General features: G+C 38.5%; 2 protein-coding genes across 11 annotated transcripts in view; one reads left to right on the top strand and one right to left on the bottom strand.

Annotated features, from left to right (window-relative positions):
* tpra (translocated promoter region a, nuclear basket protein) overlaps positions 1-7,215 on the bottom strand; it is a 28,042-nt gene extending 20,827 nt beyond the window's left edge. For 4 of the 6 annotated variants that reach the window (XM_034310593.2, XM_034310595.2, XM_034310596.2 and 1 more), the window contains exons 1-11: positions 6,942-7,214; positions 5,394-5,498; positions 4,904-4,959; positions 3,946-4,042; positions 3,726-3,829; positions 3,156-3,320; positions 2,963-3,055; positions 2,103-2,183; positions 978-1,065; positions 742-882; positions 108-202 (exon numbers count right to left, since the gene is read on the bottom strand). In XM_034310593.2, coding sequence (XP_034166484.2) covers positions 108-202; positions 742-882; positions 978-1,065; positions 2,103-2,183; positions 2,963-3,055; positions 3,156-3,320; positions 3,726-3,829; positions 3,946-4,042; positions 4,904-4,959; positions 5,394-5,498; positions 6,942-7,092 — 1,176 coding nt within the window. In that variant the 5' untranslated portion in view covers positions 7,093-7,214. Of the gene's footprint in view, positions 1-107; positions 203-741; positions 883-977; positions 1,066-2,102; positions 2,184-2,962; positions 3,056-3,155; positions 3,321-3,725; positions 3,830-3,945; positions 4,043-4,903; positions 4,960-5,393; positions 5,499-6,941 lie in introns of all 6 variants that reach the window. The other 2 variants (XM_034310597.2, XM_053239788.1) reach the window with 2 other exon arrangements.
* Positions 7,216-7,410: 195 nt separating this feature from the next.
* Positions 7,411-19,835, top strand: odr4 (odr-4 GPCR localization factor homolog). Of its 5 annotated transcripts, none has more exons than XM_053239958.1 (14): positions 7,411-7,576; positions 7,904-8,040; positions 9,057-9,194; positions 9,440-9,535; positions 9,679-9,785; positions 10,036-10,072; positions 10,164-10,292; positions 11,517-11,612; positions 13,848-13,907; positions 13,979-14,110; positions 15,094-15,172; positions 16,175-16,360; positions 17,472-17,588; positions 19,708-19,835. In XM_053239958.1, exons 2-14 carry the CDS (start codon positions 7,933-7,935, stop codon positions 19,776-19,778), a joined length of 1,356 nt encoding a protein of 451 aa, XP_053095933.1. In that variant the 5' UTR covers positions 7,411-7,576; positions 7,904-7,932; the 3' UTR covers positions 19,779-19,835. The 5 variants fall into 5 exon arrangements, with proteins under 5 accessions (XP_053095933.1, XP_053095935.1, XP_026790399.2 ...); XM_053239960.1 differs by having other exon boundaries at positions 7,413-7,576; positions 19,711-19,835; XM_026934598.3 differs by having other exon boundaries at positions 7,414-7,576; positions 7,941-8,040.
* Positions 19,836-20,119: the final 284 nt, after the last annotated feature.

The raw sequence follows: 20,119 nt of genomic DNA, 5'->3' as shown, positions 1-20,119 counted from the left end.
CTAAAATGAATTAATAATATCTTCAAAGTCTGTCACTTTTTGATTGATTCAATGGCAACATTGTTGAGCATTTTAAGACCAGCTTAAAATAAAATGTTTTGTCATACCTCCATAAGCTTCATGCCAGGTTTCACAATCTTGGCCACTACAGCTGCTGTTGGAGACAACTTGGTCAGGTCCTCTTCAGTGAGAGCAGGAACTCCTGTCCAGAAACACAATACACTTCATTGCTTTATGCTCAATACAAAAACACACACTCACTTCAAGAGCTGTTTGCCAAAAATGCCTCAAACCATGTTTTTATTTAATATCAGAAGGTTTCTGACACCGTATGACACACACACACACACACACACACACACATACACACACAGAGGTAAAAACATCACTTTATTTCTCTGCACATAGTTTGGTGCAATCATCAGAGTCAGGCAGGAGACGGGATTCAGATTATAATATGATTTTGATTTCAATTCAATTTACACATTCATTGTTTAATACGGACCTATTTTACTATATTTAAAACTGTTCATGTACAAATGGTGTTATTGAGCCAAATATTAGCATCCTAGCTCCAGGGCAAATCTTAAGAAAACAAAGTTTTGACACCAAACATGTCTTGAACTGTTTTTTTTTTTTTTTTCCTCTAAACATTGCTAAGCTTTAAAGAGTATTCACTTAGGGTAATATTGTTTGCCTGTCTTAGTTTTAGACAGGTATCAGAATGATGAAACACCGCACCTCTCCGCTTGAAGTCTGCAAGGCGTGTGTTGGCATTCTCCACCTCTTTCTCCAAATTTCTAATCTTCTCCTGCAGCTCGGCCTCCACTTTACCCTGGGAGTCCTCCAGCTCAGAGAGTTTCTTCTCAGAACTTTTGTTAGCTGTTGGCAAGAAACACTTCCGTATACACATACTGCTTACAACCATATCAAAAAAAAGTTTTTGTATTTGCTATTGTAGAAAACAATTCTCATACTTTCCACTGCTTTCTTTAGCAGTTTGTTAAGCTCCTCCACACCTCTGTTGAGTTCTGCGTTCTTGGCCTCAGAGTCGGCTGCTGCGCTCTGCAGAGGATAAGAATCTCAGAACAAAAGACACTGTGCACTCCAACACACAACACCCAGCAGGCCAAATTAATTACGTAACAAACACATGTCGATCGGTTATTAAACACAACCTTCAAGATGGACAAGAGTGTTACTTTTCCTGAAGTGTTCATGATATCACTAGCCAGTACTCTTTTTGTGAAAAGACTGCCTAAGAAAGTCAGCATTTTTATCTCAAAGTATTCTCAGAAAACTAGCTACCAGCCACAACTAACTTAGAAGTAGAAGTTCTTAAAAAACTGCAAACAATAAGTCTGAGCTGTAGCTGTTGTATTTCACCGATTTGAAGAGACCACATCAGTCTCAATAGCAAACACAAACTGAACAAGTCTCCTACAGCTCCAGTCTGGTGGCTAGCTGGAATTAATGTTAAACAATGCTCACAGATGCATTTATTTCTAACACGTGGAAATGAACAGAAGTAAATGAAGCAGATTTTGAGTGGCTCAAAATCCTCAAACTTATCAAATCTGAATTTGCAATATTTTGTTCCTTACCTTGATGCACTTAGTTTATCCCTAACATCAAATAGTGGAAGTAATTCAAGCTCTGTGGGTTTCATATGATCTGTATTACATTGATTTATTTTTAATATATAATTTAAAAGAAACCATTAAGCCTTTTTTTTTCTTTATAGGAGATTCAAATATCTGATGAAGTACGAAATAGTTTACATCCAAAGCTGTATAATCAAACTTGATGAGCTCCAGTGTGGATCACTCCCAAAATACCTTAAAGAGGCAGATTATGAGGTCGGCTTCATACCAGCACTACAGCTCTGATAAAAAGCTATAACTAATCTGCTATATGTTAGCAAACTTTATAAACATTGCTTCAGACTATGACCTGAGCTATGGACTGGCTATATGGTACAAGTTTGCGTTTATTTGAAAATGAACATTAAACATACTTATAAAACAGTTACGCATGTCAATGCATTTTCCGTTAGATTTGAAAAATTCTATCAACACATGGCTATATTTAGATTATCTGACCTTGTATAAATTGCAGAGTCTCATGTTTGCATTCAGCTCATTGCGATATTTTTCCTCCATGGCAATGCGCTGATCTTTCTCCTGAGGTGAGAGGAAGAAGAGGGAGAAGATTAAGTTAATTTTTTTTCTCAGAAGTAAAACAATAACCCTGACTTCACAGCGAGGTGGCAATAAGACAGCATTCAAATATCATGACATGCAGAGGGAAGCAGAGAATTCATTATCCAGTTTCTCAAGTTCATTTTCTTTGTTTATGCATCACATTTTTAATGATTAATGATTTTAATGATTTTATATTTATTATTATCTATTTACAGTTTCATCTAATGTTGTGGAACGTACGCGAAACACGTTAATTCCTGTTATCACTTACATTATAGCAGCTATAAACAGTCATTCCCTCACCAGCCTTTATTTTCCTCTCTCTCTCTTACAGTTAGTAAGAAAGAAAATGCATCTTGACATTGCAGAGAAAATATCTCGGTTCTGAAGACTTTCCCACGTCATAAAACTTTATTACAAAGTGGCAACACTGGAGATTCCTTCCAAGAATGCTAAACAAATGATTCCTCACAAAAAAACTTCACCATATCACAATTACACAAGTTTTGAATCAATTTTTGTGGAGCGTCCATATTACCTTTGCAATTTCTTGCACAAGGCATAAAGAAACAACAGAAATTAAAGTGTATCAAAACGAGCACATTAATATAAACCCGTGTTTTGTCATGCAGCTGGCACTACTGTCAGAGCTGCTTTTATAGAAAACCTTCTGATCAGCTTTGAGATATATTTGTAGGAAAAGCTTTACAAATAAAGCCCGATGTGACTATAAACTATTTATAGCTACAGTGACTGACCTCCTTCAGTTTGGCCATCAAAGTCTCTGTCGTCTTCTGCAGGTTTTCACTTGCTCTCTTCAGCGTGTTGACTTCCTCCTGAAGCCTGGTCACCTGGAAGAAAAGCCAGTTGCACGAGTCAAAGCCAGATGGTCTCTGACAAACTACAATGTGATGCAGAAGTGTGATGGTAGGTATGGCAAAGGTAATGTACCTCATCGTTCTTGCTCTCCAGAGAGCACTTCAGCTGCAGGATCTCTATGCCTTTCTCTTTAGTCACGGTGAGAAGCTCATCCGTCTTGCTTTTCAGCTCAGAATTCAACCACGTGTTCTGGTTCTGAAGAAGCTCCTTCTCTTGCTCCATCCGCTTCTCTCGATGCTGCAACGTGACACACAGAGCTCATTCGACCCAATATATTAACCATTCACCTCAATCCGAAACCAGGCTATTATGTTTAAAGACAACCAGTACAACCTGACATCTCAGACTATGCATTCAACACAGAAAAATAGGAAGGCAAAACAACCTCTGAAATGGGCACATTGTGTTACAGAATAACAATCAAAAGTATTTTACTCATGTGTGTCAACTTTCAGCAATAAAAATTCTAACTTTCCATTTTATATCATTGTTCAACCTGCTCAAGCACAGCACTTACAATACAAAACTCTTGAAGATATCAGGAATTATAGAGAATGCTGAGTAAAAGCATGAGTTCCAGGCATGGTGAAGCATGTCTTTAATGAACAGTGTATTATACATGAGAAGAGTGATAGTGTTTACCTGAATAGAGAGCTCGGATGACTGGAGCTCATCCAGTTTCAGCTGAAGCTCCATCTTCACTGTGCTGGTTTCTTCCAGTTTCTCACTGACACGCTTAAGTTCCTCTGAAGATAAGCCAATTTACATGCTCACAGAATTAAATTATGTATAATAATCTTGACTATATCAGTAAAAATTGATCACATAACCTTAATCACATGTAGCAGAGTAAACAGATTACCAGTGAGATTCTCCATCTCCTGTGATTTCTTCTCGAGCAAGCGGGACAGCTCTCTGTTTTCTGCCTCAATCTCATATTTGGCTTTTGGGGGTTTATCCTGAAACAGGCAGCTTTTCATTAAAGAAATTCTGCAGATATTTCTATTTTCAATAGAAATGACTCCAGTGGTCCAATTCTACACAGCTATAACAAAATTGCTTGTCACTTCCTATATCTACATTTGTTACAGCCATACACTCTAAACAGAAATAGCATTACATTACAAGCATAGCATTACAAAGTGTTTTAGAGCACTTTCACATGTATTAGTTTGCCAAATCAAAATCAGCACAAAATTGATACATCTGGTACGAATTCTCTTTTCTTTTGTTTTCACACTGCATAGAAGTAAACAAACTAAAAATAAAAAAAAAATGTAGGGCTTAAAACCTCATTAGTCAGACATATGGTAATAAACAAAGATAAATAATCCTTTGCCAAGTGCATGTAGAAATCAGTAATGTAGTCAGAGCTAAATTAGTTTCTAGATAATTATATAAATAACTAGTCTGAATAAGCATCAACCATTTATTTCCTCCTTGTGTTCATCAATCCAAATCTCCGTAACACACCATATTTCTGCAGCACTACAGGTTGTGGTTTAATTCAGCAGCTCACATCTACAAAAATGATACTACAACCCAAAATATATGGTATATTATGGTTCACATCTTGCAGTTGCGTTGATTTAGTTGATTATTTTGGTCTGCTGTGTTCTCACCTGCACAAACGAACCACACTTAGGGGGAAAACGCACACAGGTTCGATTCAAACAAACCAAACACTGCATATGTGAAAGCATCCTTTAAGACTTGGAATAACTTTCACATGAATAGCTTTCTTCCCTAGGTCAAAACTCTCAAAATGAAGCACTTTGTAACGCAAATACCTGCGCATAACCATAAATCTAAAGCCATACCTGCTGCAATGTTTCTTCTTCATCATCAGCTGCTTTTAGTTTCTTGAGTTCTTCAGCTAAACAAAATGACCGTATTGTTAATGGATTAACACAGTTATCTAGTAGCATTACATCAGAAACTGACTGCACTTTTGTTATAATACTGAAGACAGTTCTCCAGTCATATAAAGAGTTTAATCAGGTCAATAGAGTGACTATAAATAACATGTATGTTCACTCAATAAGGTCATATACCAGCTAATAAAAACATCTTTCATCTTGCATATAATTGCTGTAGGATATATCACATCTTCTCCTTATGGCTTAAAGATTTGACTTTGGGCAGTAAAATATGTTCATAAACAACAAATACAACTTCAGGGCTGTTATTATTTTTAGCCTGTTCATTACTAAACTCCCACACCCCACGACATGAGGTGCGTCTTTAGTTCTGAAGCAGCAAACGTGGAAAAGATGAAGCGTAAGCTGTTGTGAAGCTGCATTCACTCACTGAGTCGGCCGTTCTCCTCCTTAAGAGTCTCGCATTCTTTACTGTTGGACACGAGCTGTTCCTGCAGCTCCATCATTTTCTTTTCAGTGCTGGCTGACTGTTGCTCTGCACAAATACACACATAGTATGTTACAATCATGACAAGCAGCAAGCACTGATAATGTAAAGTGCGATAATGTAAAGCTGAATCACACGTCCTTCTGATTAAATGTGCAGATGAGTGTGGGAATTACAGCGGCATCCACAGCTATCCTGAACAGGATAAGTTAGTGAATCTGACTGAGTGCAGCGTTGCCAACTTAGAGACTCTGTCGCTAGATTTGGCGACTTTATAGACTCCTTTAGCGACATTATTTAAAATATATATTTTTTTAAATCTAGAGCGTTTTTTGACCAGGAGTTAGAGATTGTCCTGTATTCGATAAGGCTCTCCAGCTCACATCTCAGCTGCTGGTTATAAGAGTTGAGACAGCAGGTTAACTTGACTCTCCACCAGAGTCTAAAGCCTGAATTCGTACAGCCGATGTTCCCACTGACTCATCACTGATCCCAACCCATGAACTGTGTTCTACATTATAAATGCTCTTCTTGGATATATATACAGGTACTAAAAAAACGTTATTCCATCTTGTAACTGTTTCCATCATATCTGTTTCACACCTACTCACTACCACTGCTTTTTTTTGGTTTGTGTTCTTGATGGAAAGTTTAATATTTTACTACCGTAAACATGTAAAAGGTCACACTGCAGTGCCGTGATCAAAGATAATTATAATTATAGTCTATTATTTTCTATTCAGATAAAACTTTGTTCTATTGACTTTTATTCTAAAGTGTATTCAGAAAAACTTCCTTCGTCATATACTCTAAATAGTAATTTGATAAGTTAATGATCAAGATAAATCAATGAATATGCAAATTATAGTGTTGTGACGTCATCTAGCAGCTTTCTGAGCGAGCGTTTAGCTACATCTCTCTGTAAAGAGTTACCAAGACTGGGTGAGTGAATGAGTCTGGGAATTATTCATCAGCAAATACGACTTCAAATGAGTATTTACCCAATAAACAAAGGGCATTGGGGCTATTTAGATGTGATCTGACTGCTGGGACCCAGCTTAAACATGCTAATTTGTAATTCTCTTTGCACTGTATTAATTGTTAAATATATGTTTAATGTTATAACTTTGTCTAGCACCCAGATTTTCCCTTGGGAAGTACATCTATCCATCTATCTATCTATCTATCTATCTATCCATTTATCTGTCTATCTGAGCAGTACTTTGGACTCTTGTGATTTAAGTCTCAGCTCTGTGTTGTCAAACCAGCCATTGTGTTCAGTGTGGCGCCATGCAGCTTCCATACATTGGTGTAATGAACACAAGATACACTTCTTCAATTATTTATAAGTTTTGCTGTTAACTCTGCACTCGTTACACTTTCACTTTCACGTTAAAGGGCGCTGTGAAGCCTCTCACTGCTCCACTCTCTCCAACCTTAACTAATAACACCGACTTTCAGCCCTTTAGCTTAGCCTAGCCCGCTGCTCACCGCAGTCCGCTTTATAGCTCTCATGGCTTGTCCTGAGCGCCTCCAACTCCGTCTGCTTCCCCGTGAGAAACCTCTCGAGTTTGTTCTGAGCGGTTTTGGTCAGTCTGGTTATCTCATTCCTCTCCAACACTTGCTGCAAAGCCGTCGCCATGTCTTCCCACTAAAAAATGCTAACAAACTGTTAGCCAAACTAGCGGCTCTGCGACGTCAAACAGCGCAGTTCAGAACCGGAGAGGTCGCGTGCGCCTGATTCCGCGTTTCTGATTGGTCTGTCTCCCCCGAGGAACTCTCGCGTGAAGACTTTCGGACCAATCGCAAACGCCGAACGAGAAGCGTGCGCCCTCTACCGACTAAGGGCTACTGGTACATTTCAACTGTCCAATCAGGCGTTTTCTTTTCAATGACGTGTATTTTATGCTGCGACACATCAGGCATGTGCCGTATCCCAAATGCCTCCTTCTTCCTATTAAAGCGCTTGACGTATACTGTAAAATAACGTCTTTTTACACCCTAGGTAGTGCACTACTTTTTAACACAGTGGTATTTGTGGATTGAGCCACGTAGCTATAAGTGTTTAGTTCCCATTCTTCATTCATGTTGTCTAGAAAGTCAAGAAGCATATGATATATAATCAGGTCAGTTTAAACGTTTATTTATTTTCCTGCCTATTAAATATTCCAATGTTAGTGAATTTATTAACTTAATTCACGGTTTAGAATCATGTACTATCATGTACCCTGTGAAAGCTTTTATAGCCTGCTAGGAAGCTACATAATGTTCTGAAGATGTGTCTAAGTGTGTAAATGATTTCACTAAAGCCACATGATCATCATTTTGGTTATTGCTTACACACTGATAATTATGTGTTAACATGAATTAATTTTTTAAATGGTGTACACTTAAAATACAGCATACTTGGTCAGATGCTGTCTCACATGAAGTATCTTGTCATGTTCATACAGTGTACTGATTTGTTATGATGGTCTGTTGAATGAGCAGTATGGGCAGAGGCTACATTGTTGAAGAGTGTGTGGAGAAGTACCTGACTAACCTGTCAGCAGCTGCTGGGTCATGTGAGACTGGACTTTTCATCGGCCAGGTGAGGACATTAAAGTCACATTTACATCAATATAATGATGCACCAATTCCTCTTTGTTCATTTTTGATTCAATATCAAGGTCTTTGTATTGGCTGATACATAATATTGATCCAGTACTGACATTGTCACATTGTGATCATGTTAGGTTGATGTGAAATCAACCTCATGTCAGTTCAACCTCATATCAGGATCAATGTCATGTCACACACATTCAAAGCATTATATGCATTAGTGCATTGTATCATAAACTACATCAGATCCAATCTGATTTAGAGCCGGCATTTTAGATCTTTAACAGACCTGATGCTATACTACGTGTCAGATTGATGTATCATTAAGCCAGTATAGCAGCACTGTACATATCACAATACATAAATAAATAGTTTGGGCAAAAGGGTTGCATGGTAGTGCAGCATGTGTCGTTGCTGCCTCATACACTATATGGCTAAAATTTAGTGGACACCTGACCATCACACCCATATGTGCTTGTTGAACATCCCATTCCAGATTTAGTCCCCCTTTGCTGTTATAATAATCTCCACTCTTCTGGGAAGGCTTTCCACTAGATTTTGGAGTGTGGCTGTGGAAATTTTTGTCCATTCAGCCACACGAGCATTAGTGAAGTCAGGCATTGATGCGCAGTTGGTGTTCCAGTTCATCCCAAAGGTGTTCAGTGGGGTTGAGGTCAGTGCTCTGTGCAGGCCACTCGAGTTCTTCCACACCAACCTTGGCAAACCATGTCTTTATAGAGCTCGCTTTGTGCACGGGAGTATTGTCTTGCTGGAACAGGTTTGGGTCTCTTAGTTCCAGTGAAGGGAAATCTTAATACTACAGCATACAAAGACATCCTATACATTTGAGTGCATCCCACATTGTGGCAACAGTTTGGGGAAGGCGTACGTGGTCAGGTGTCTACATACTTTTGGCCATATAGTAGCTCCAGGGTTCCCAGTTTCCAGTAAAAAATACATATGCCATATCTTCCACCTTTAGTATCCCTCTCCATTTTTATTTAGTGTTCAGCACAGAGGGACTTTGTGGTTCTGGCTGTGCGGACACCTCACAGAGAGACGGAGGGAGCCACAGAGAGCCAGAGAACGCCAATCTTACTGGACAACATTGATGTGGAGTGGGTTGCCGAGCATGCCAGACAGGTGGGGAACATGTGCAGGCTAAAACTACTGCCATTGTGTGTATGTGTACACATAGTAACAGTAAGTCAAAGAGACTGGGTTTGTGCTGTGATCTTGGCCCATCTGAAACACTTCCTCAGAAAATGTCACAATAATACAATATATATTCACATACAATATATACCATATGTGTGACGTTTCAAAATGTCTCAGAAGAATTATTAGACATTGTAAATGTTTATAGCTGTGTACTCTACAACTTGTAGGTTTCTCGGATGCTCCCTGGCGGCGTGAGCGTTCTCGGGTTGTTTCTCATCGCCCCACCTGAGGTGTCAAAAGAAGTGCAGAACACGCTGAAAAAGGTGAGCGTTCACTGAAAAGGTGAAAAAATACTGCCAATAACGTTACACCCAAAGTCAGCGAAATGCAGGTGTCATAATGCAAAGTTTCTAAAAGTACTACATTACTACTATAGCTTTCTTCAATAGTACGTGTGTTTCTTTAGCTTGTCTTTGCTGTGGATAAATCCATATCCAAAAGCAAGCTGTGGGATCCGTCAGAGGATGATGTGACTGAGCGCATCACCCTGCACATCTGTTCCAAAACAAGGAAGTATCCTTACTCGTGTGGGAGAACAAACACTGTGCGGCCTTAGACGGTTTTGGTCACAGTGTGACTTACTGTTTCTATAAACATGCACAAAACTTCACAGTGTGTCCGAACACTGTAGTGTTATTGCCTCAGACATCTTGGACTGCTGGGATTACTTTATAATTTATTCCAGTTTATCACTGATCGTGCGCTGTATGTAGTATTACTGGATCTGTAATGTTGTAAATCTTCCTTAATTTATTGCCAACAGAGCTGTCTGCAAAACATTTGATGTTAAAGATCCAAAGGTATGACACACTAGTCTGCTTATAAAGCCATATAACTACCTTTCTGATTTGTACTACACTGTCATTCATGCACATCTGACTTTTCCTTCAGTGTTCAGCGAAGCCTGCAGATTGGAAGTATCAGAGTGGCATCTCATCTTCGTGGCCTCTGATCACCTGCAATGTGCAGCTCGACTTGCAGATCCCGGTCACATCAGAAAATGTCGACAAGTTCATAAAGGTGACGTGCACTTCATATGTGCTCTCTCTACAAAACATGGCTACAGTCACAGACATAAAAACACTTCAGCTGAAATGAATCACTGCATGAAATCATGACAAGTATGGAGTTGGATTGATGTAAAAGTTGCCTAAATTCCAATCTGACTGTTCAGGTGAAGGTCGCATGTGAAAGTGACTCAAATCTTAATGGAAAGTGTTAGATTCAGTGTCAGTAGTGGACAAAATCAGCAGCCAGGGCAAGCAGATTTGTGTCCGGGCTGTCTTTCAGTTGTAGAAAAGTTTCATTTGGTTTGAATGTTTGGTGCTTCATGATAATGCAGTGCAACTCAGTGCTGCAGCTTTAGTGCTTGCTGCTCCTTCTGAATACACACTGCCATATACACTAGCCAAGGAGTGATCTGGCTGTTGGTAGAACAATTTTTACTGGGTGGATTAATTAGCATACACACACACAGCAGATGCTCTTTTCAAAATCAGGAACACGCAGGAAAGCAGAAACACTGACTAAAACGAGCAAAGTTATAAAGCTGTATTACAGTTACAAAGTTATATTACATTGTCTACTCCTTTTTACCCAAGATCGCAGATTTAGGTTCCCTGAGACTTTAACACACAAAGGATTGGTTATGTAATATTTTGTCTTTTGTTATACAGTACTGTGCAAAAGTCTTAGGCACTTTATTTTTTTAGTACAAACTTTGTTATAGATTTTTATTTTATGACTTCTACATTATTGATTTAGTACAAAAACATTTTCCAAACATTTGTTTTCCAGCACAAAATTAAATGTTACAGAAAAATGTTTATATGTCAGTAAAGAAAGCAGCATATTACATAAGAGACACTTTTCAGACAAAAAAACATAATGAAGGCTGCACGAGTGAGCAAGTGTGACAAAGTCTCCAGAAGACCTGTGGCTGCTTCTGCAAGATGCTCAGTAAAACTTACAGCTAATTTCCTTATAAAGCTGCACACATTGTACCTGAGACTACTATTTTTTTTTTTTTAAAAGCGATCGTCACACCAAATATTGACTTTGTTTCATTTATTACTGTTTACTGCTCTTTATAGTATTATAGTAATGTAGAAACATTTAGTTTCATTATTTTTGTGGGCATCTTTGCTCTAGAGCATTTCTTTGCACGTGTCTAAGACCTTTGCACAGTACTGTATGTTAACCTAAATTACTAAATGAGATTAATTCCTGTGTGGTATGTTACAGGATGGACTGAGGAACTGGGCTAAACAGATCGAGTCTGCACTCTGTCTCATAAACGGCAAAGCTGTAACAGATGACTCCGAGCTACTATCAGGGCCGGTGAGGTTTTTTTTCCTCAAGGCTACTTTTGATGATACCCAACTTTTTTCTCCATCAGAGTGACAGTTCAGCCAAAAATCGGGCAAGGCATGTTTGGAGCCCACCCCTTTTAGCCACCATTTGGTTGGTTACCAGTTGATTCACAAGTAATCAACACTTATAGCCAACAATTACATTAACCATTACATAAAACAGCAAAGTGTGTATTGCAGACCTGCCCACTTTCAGACATTCTGCATAGGAGCTCTGCATTGTAGTGATAATTAGAAAGTGATTAAAATGCTGTTTGGTCTCCTGCAGCAGTCATGGACACATTAAAAACATCACCAGTGAAAAATGTTGGTCGTGTGAAACCGTTTCGTGAGGAACATTAAACAAGCAATTCTAAATTACAGTGCTGTGAAAAAGGATTTGATTTCTTCTGTTTTTGTGTATATCTCATACTAAATTGTTTCAGAAATTAAAACAAAATTTAACCTAAAACAAAGGCAACTGAGTAAACACAAAATACAGATTTTAAATGATAATGTTATTTACTGAAGCAAAAAGATTTATCCAATACCAACTGGGTCTGTGTGAAAATGTATTTGCCCCTGTAGTTACTAATTCCCCAAATCTGTGAAACTGCATTCATAATGGGGTTCAGCTGGACTAGACGCATCCAGGCCTGATTACTGCCAGCCCTGTTCAATCAAATTAACACTTAAATAGAACTTTTTCAACAGCATGAAGTTGACACACTATGCCAAAGTTGAAAGAAATTCCAAATATGACGATGAAGAAGGTGATTGAAATACATCAGTCTGGGACGGGTTACAAAGCTGTTTCAAAGGCTCTGGGACTCAAAAGAACCACAGTGAGAGCCATTATCACCAAATGGATAGTCACCAACTTGGCACAAAATAGATTATCATCAAATAGATTATCACCAACTTGGCACAGTAGTGAACCTTCCCAAAAGTGGCCGACCTTCCAAAATTCCACCAAGAGCACAGCAACGACTCATGCAGGCAGTCACAAAAGAGCCAAGGACAACATTGAAGGAACTACAGGCCTCTCTTTCATCAATACATGTCACTGTTCATGACTCCACTATCAGAAAGACACTGGGCAAAAATGGCATCCATGGAAGACTGGCGAGGTGAAAACCACTGCTAATCCAGAAGAACATTAAGTCTCATCTGAATTTTGCCAAAACACACCTTGATGATCCTCGAACCTTTTGGGAGAATGTTCTGTGGACTGATGAGCTGAAAGTGGAGCTGTTTGGAAGACAGGGGTCCCATTACATCTGGCGTAAACCAGACACGAGTTCCATAAAAAGAACATCATACCTACGGTCAAGCATGGTGGTGGCAGTGTAATGGAGTGGGGATGCTTTGCTGCTTCAGGGCCTGGGCAACTTGCAATAATTGAGGGAAACATTCTGCTTTCTATCAGAAAATACTAAAAGAGAATGTCCGGTCTTCAGTCTGTAAGTTGAAACTCAAGAACAACTGGATTATGCAGCAAGACAATTATCCAAAAAAAGCAAAATTAAACTTTTGGAGTGGCCTAGTCAAAGTCCTGACTTGAACCCAATTGAGATTCTGTGGCAGGACCTTAAACAGGCAGTTCATGCTCAAAAACCCTCTAGTGTGCCTGAACTAAAACAGTTCTGCAAAGAAGTGTGGGCCAAAATTCCAGCGCTGTGAAAGACTCCAGTTAGCGGAAGCATTTGGTTGCAGTTATTGCTGCTGAAGGTGGCACAACCTGATTTTAGGTTTAAGGGGCAATTAGTTTTTCACATGGGTGATAGGTGTTGGATAACGTTTTTTTTGCTTCAGTAAAAAAAAAAAAAATTTTAAACTGTATTATGTGTTTACCCAGGTTGCCTTTGTTTTATGTTGTATTACGTTTGAAGATCTAAAACTATTTAATATGAGATATACACAAAAACAGAATGGGGCAAATACTTTTTCACAGTACTGTACTTCTACAATTCTGCTACATGTCCTACCTGAGTGTGATGCTTACATGGAGTGACACCAAACTAGATGCTCAGGAAGAAAGCGATTCAGGTTAAACCTCCTATTTGTTTAGTAGATTACTGTCATATCTCAGGTTCAGACCTCAAGCACCAAATGTGTTCTGGCTGATCAAGTACATAACAGTATGAGGTATAAGTAGAAATCTGTCATTTTGATTTTTGCTGCCAGTTCTTAAAATATAACCTATGTTCATTTTCTGATGCAGAAAAAGAGCACGAAGGCGAGCCAGCAGCAGACAGTTCGAGCGCAGATCCTCGTCTCAGCAGTGAGTATAACATGGATAAATTAAGCGAGTTACAGTGTGAGTTGCTCTGTTTAATTAAATGTGTGAATCAGGATGATGCAGATGCAGGCCAGGTGTCCAGTGCTGTGGTGAAGGAGTGCAGTGGCTCAGTGTGTCTGAGAGGAGTAGTTCACTGCAGAGCTTACATTCACACCAACAAACCTAAAACCAGACACGCCGCACAGGTGAGTACAATAACGTGTGTTACATTAAGTGTTTTTTTTTATTCAGCCATGTTAAGCTTAGCACCAGGCCAAAAAGTAAACCCTTTTTAGAATTTTCTATATATCTACATAAATATGACCTAAAACATCATCAGATTTTCACACAAGTCCTAAAAGTAGACAAAGATAACCAAATTAAACAAATGAGAGAAAATATTATACTTGGTCATTTATTCGTTGAGGAAAATGATCCAATATTACACATCTGTGAGTAGCAGAAATATGTGAACCTCTAGGATTAGCATTTAATTTGAAACTCAGAAAAATGGTTGTTGATGCTCCTCAGGCTGGAAAAGGTTACAAAACCATCTCTAAATAGTTTGGACTCTACCAATGCACAGTCAGATTGTGTACAAGTGGAGGAAATTCAAGACCATTGTTACCCTCCCCAGGAGTGGTTGACCAACAAAGACCACGCCAAGAGCAAGACGTGTAATAGTCTGCAAGGTCACAAAGGAACCCAGGGTAACTTCTATGCAACTAAAGGCCTCTCTCACATTGGCTAATTTTAATGTTCATGAGTCCACCATCAGGAAAACACTGAACAACAATGGTGTGCATGGTAGGGTTACAAGGAGAAAGCTATTGCTCTCCTAAAAGAACATTGCTGCCCGTCTGCAGTTTACTAAAGATCACGTGGACAAGCCAGAAGGCTACTGAAAAAATGTTTTGTGGACAGATGAGACCAAAATAGAATATATATATATATATATATATATATATATATATATATATGCTGGTACACTTATACTTTTTTAATACATTTTTAATCATATTGTATTAGTTAAACATTAAAAGAAGTTAAATACATTTTGCTTGACTTCTGCAAATATACATCATCAGTCTGTAATTTTTCCAATAAATGAATGTCCTCAAGGTTTATTTATTTATTTTAGTTTAGTTCCTTAATAAGTTCATTATTACAGTTTCTGTGTTTTTCACAGGCACTCAAAAGGGATGTAGTGAACACGGTTTTCAGCCGAGTGGAGATGCTTCTGGAGGATCTGCTCATGAATGAAGCAGGTAAAAAATAATGCATGATATTAATCAAAGTGCCAAAGAATGTTTGTCTTTTAAAGCTTCAGTATAAATGTTTATACATTAATCACATTATTGGCTCTAGTTAATAATATTAGTAGGAGGAAGTGGACACTAGATGGTGCTATGAACAAATTTGTAAAATCTGTAAGAATTACTTCATTGTTCTTGTATGTCTGGGCTTGTGTGTTTTGTGTAGTAGAGTGCCAAGAAGTTCTCTCAGTGGAAGTTAACCATAATGTTGACAGTTGCTCTGTGAGCACTAAATCTAAAACATATCTGCATATCAGTGGCATCTATGAGTATCAGATATTTTTCTGCCCACTTACCTGGAAAATAAAAGTTACAGGTTTAAAATACATTACGGCAGAACACCTTGGAAGCATGCTGGAAGTCGTATATGCTTCTTTCAACTCACTCTACAGCTCTGAAAAATAGCTGTATAAAACCTCTAAATACTTTCTATAATACTCTAAATACTCTCTATATTTGGACAAGATGGGTATAAAGGTATAGGTATAGTGTCTTGTGTGGTGTCAGTGGAAAACTCAATAGAAGGTGTTAAACTTTAATCTCTGTTATACTGGGGTCTGATTAATTCTGATTATGTACCTTGAAAATGCTGGAATGTGCTTAAATTTCACTTTAGAAAAGCTGTATGAGCCTTGAAAAACAGAAATATAGATATGCTCAATGCTGTAAAACTCTTATTCTTGCTCCCTGAAGCAAAATCAAATGTAGACTGTGCTGCGTGTTGTGTGTTTAAGGGTTAAAGCAGAAAAACACTGACTTTCACAATTGTGGCTTTGCAGAAGGCACACTGGTCATTCAGAGGTCAAAAATAATGAAGTGTTTTCATTAGTAGTTAAACTTAGAAAAACAGCTTTTTACTTATTGCACATGTGTACTTAAATGAATCTAGTGTTGAATCTACAAAGTTAAGCACATTCGAAAGTTAAATGTGCTATAATTTCATGTTTGTCTCAGCAGATCTGGCGTCTGGGGAGCAGGTTCTTCCACGGCGTGTGTTTGCCCCCATATCCGGCTCTGGCTTGAGTGTGTGTGACTACATTTTCCCAGATGAGAGCACTGCGGATGTGGCTGAGCGGTTTAAAGAAATGCTAGGTTGTGACTTACCAGAAGAGGACGTGGACACCAGCATGGAGGCTCAGAGTAACGTCATGCATGAAGTGTTTTTATTATTAGGGGGCCAAGTGCCGAAGGTCCCATAGCCCTTTTTATGAAATTTGGCACAGTCTCTGATACCTTCACAGCAATTTTGGTCTACAACATTCAAGTCCTCTAGCACCACTACTGGGGCAAATGTGGTCATATGTTTACAATAACTCCCCAGCGCAATGTTGTAGAAACACTTCGGTCAAGCCGAGTTCAATGGACACAATGATGTTAATTTCCGCCATATCGAATTTTCTGCCATTTAGAATTTTTTTCAGAATTTTTTTTTCATTTCTACTCCTACAAACGCTGTCCATTCATCACCAAATTTGGAAGGTAACATCATGAAACAAACCTGATTTCTGAGATTAAGGGACAATTCATCCATAACACGCAAAAATTTAGAAGATGTAGAAGCTGCCTAACATGAAGTGACCTGCAACTGGCAATCATGATTCTTCTTTCTCTTGTTTCCCTGGAAGGTGTCAAGTGTTCATCTAACAAATTTGTGATTTGCCAAACTTTTCAACCAAAATTTTAGTAAATGTTTTTTTTTTCTTCTCACGAAATTTGGATCACGGCATTATGAGTCAAAAAAAAACTTTACTATAATGTTCATGGAGCAAATCTTTCTTTGACCACACAATTTTTAATGAAAGTTTGAACAAGATGGAGACAAAACTGTTACCCCATTTGAAGAATAATGTTTTAGTACTTTGGGTTTTTTTAAAGCATTATTGTGATAGTGTTTTAAACTGATAAAAGCTTAGCATTGCCCCATTCCTAGTTATAGTGTGTATCTACAGTTTTACTGTTAAAAAATGTTTTGAAAAAATGATGCTTGAAGGGTGTGGTAACTAAGTGTGTGCCAGCAGTCCTTGAAGACATTATAAAAGCTCTGTGAGCAATGCCTCATCGTGCATAGACCAGTTTGAACAAACTCTTTTCCTATGAAATGCTATTCCTATTTCCTCTGAACTGAAATTCCAATACAAACAAAAACACTGAATCTGAGGCCCCAGGCTATGAGGAAACAATCCTCTATAATATGGAGAGAGTGGACATGCAAGGAGTCTTGTGTTAATATGGGTGTGTGTGTGTGTTTCAGCATGTTACTCTGTTTCGGGAGTGGAAGATGGGTGTGATGAAGAAGCCAATCACAATGTGCCTACACAATCCGGCGCTGAAACTGTGCCAAAAACTAAAGCAGCAAGACAATATGCAGGTGTGTAATAGACAAAAGGTTCTAAACATTTTCAAAGTAAGTTTTATGAAAGTAAGTAAGTAAATTTAGAAGTATTATTAGGGGGCCCAAGCACTGAAGGTGCGTAGGCACCCTATTGTTCTACCTTTTCTTATTATTCTTTTGCATCTTCTTCTTCTGGCTAGGGTGTCTATGGCAGCCCATAGAACCGTCTTGTAAAAGGTTGTGAAATTTGGCACAATGACTAGGGAGGGTGTAAGGAACATTCTGAACAAATTTGGGCCAAGTGCTACCAACTCTTTAGCGCCACCATCATGTCAAATTTGGGCTTATTTCGGAAGTACATTTATGGGCATAACTTTTGAACCATGTGTTCAAAATTTAAAAGCCCCGGTTTCCCTGGGTTGAGACGAGTTCTACGCACCCTATGATGTCAGTTTCTGCCTAATTAGATTTTCTCCCACCTTTGATTTTGTCAAAAACTGTTTTTTCACTACCTCCTATAAATTTTTTCCAATCATCACCAAATTTGGCACACATCATCTTCAGACTAAGCCTCACAAAAGAATATTGAGGAAGTGAGGCTGTATCTCAGCAACTGACACAAATCTTGGTAGGCATCTTCATGTCCATGCCCTGAAGCAATGCAACAAGTTTCGTGACAGAGCCACTTACTGGTCAAAGTTACAATAACATTCTGAAAATGCTTCCATCTAAGAGCATTTTTGCTACGACTCCAAATTTTGTCCAATCTTTAACAAATTTGGCTCCCATCATCCTGAAACCTGTCTAAAAATTTAGCAAAGGAACTTCGATTTTCAAAACCGTTCTCCCATAACGGACTTGATCTTCAGGACTTTGCCCTAATGTCCCCAAATTTTTTAATGACTGCGCCACCTGTGGACAAAAACTGTGACAACTTCCATAATTTTCCTAATTTAATTTTCAGAACGTGTGCTAAATTCACAGTTCCTAGTTCTACATTCCTATGATTCCCTAGGGTAAGCTGAAGTGAATGCTCATCAGAATTTCAAGAGTACTTCCTGTTTGCCAATTTGAAATTGATTGAAACTTGTTTCATGCCTTACAAAAGTTATCAAATGTTTTTTTACATTTTATATTAGTTTTCCATATTTTATATATTTTATATAGTTGTAAAATATGCAAACGAATTTGAAAGTCCCATAAAGGAAGTGAGACTGTATTGAAAGAAAACTTCATTTGTTCATCTAGACCTTTCCTCCTACATTCAGTGAATTCCACCACTGTCCGTGGTCAAAACATACACATCATGAGTGAAACTACAAATCACTCTTGAGTCCCTTTGCCTAAAATTATGGAGAAAATGTGATCTAAGTGACTTGAGCATGGCCCACGTGGGCCCGATTTGAGTATTTTAGAAACTGCTGCTGTCCTGGGATTTTCAGTCAGTTTGTAGAGTTTACACAGAATGCTGCAGAAAAACATTCACTGAGTGCCAGTTTGTGGGGGAAATGGCAAGTTGGTTAGACAGGACAGAGCAGAATGAAGAATGCTCAAGCTAAGGCTATGGTAACACAAATAACCACTCTTTACAACCGTGGTGAGCAGAAAAACGTCTCAGAAGGCACAATACATTGAACCTTGAGGTGGGTGAGCTACAACAGCAGAAGACCACATGGGGTTCCATCGCCTGGTATTTTTTTCCAATCTTCAACCGTCTAGTTTCTTTGAGCCTTTACCCACTGTAGCCGCAGATATCTATTCTCGGCTGATAGGAGTCTCAGCTCAAATCAGTCTGGCCACTCTCCTCTGATCTCCAGAGGACCACTCTCAGTCTGGCCACTCTCCTCTGATCTCCAGAGGTGATCTCGCACCAACAACTATGCCACGGTTACATTAGCCTTATAACTCCAGTGCAAAACTAAAGAGACAGTAAACACATCTCAGATGACTGACTACATTTGGATTAAGAGAGAAAACTGTGTAAATTTTATTTTTTTACTCGGCTGTTCCTCTAATTGTATGTGACTGGCCCCAATCATAAGTGCCTCACAATGGGCCATGTTAATGCTATTGTTTTTCCACTGGCAAGAAAGAGGGTGTTCAAACAAATTCCCTCATTCATCGTTCTCTGTTTTCTCTTTGTCTTTCTTCCCAGCAGGCATGGCGGTGGCAGCTGCGGTTGCCCTCTTGGCCACAGCAACCTCTCTACTCTATCTTACTGAGTAACAGCAAGACCACAGTTGTTTATAACTTCATCAGAAATTAATAAACTATAGAAAATTACTTTTCTGTCTCTTTTTCAATGGGCATATTTTCTGAATTGCAATCGTAAATTATACCTTGTTATAACTGTCCACAAGATAAAACAAAAAAGATAAAGATAAAAGTTAAAACTGTTATTAAACAAATATTAAAACCAGCCTCAACATTAAAATACATTTATTTAACCAATGATGGAACGAATATGACATTAATGAGAGAAAGAAGATTAATGAGAGAAAAGGCATTTGAATCAATTTTAATGATTTTTTTTTCACCCTATTAAAAATTTATTACTGACCCCTGAA

Source organism: Pangasianodon hypophthalmus, chromosome 14 (genome assembly GCF_027358585.1).
Source record: "Pangasianodon hypophthalmus isolate fPanHyp1 chromosome 14, fPanHyp1.pri, whole genome shotgun sequence".
In the NCBI taxonomy this organism is placed as follows: domain Eukaryota; kingdom Metazoa; phylum Chordata; class Actinopteri; order Siluriformes; family Pangasiidae; genus Pangasianodon; species Pangasianodon hypophthalmus.
This window is presented reverse-complemented; position numbering and strand designations above follow the sequence as displayed.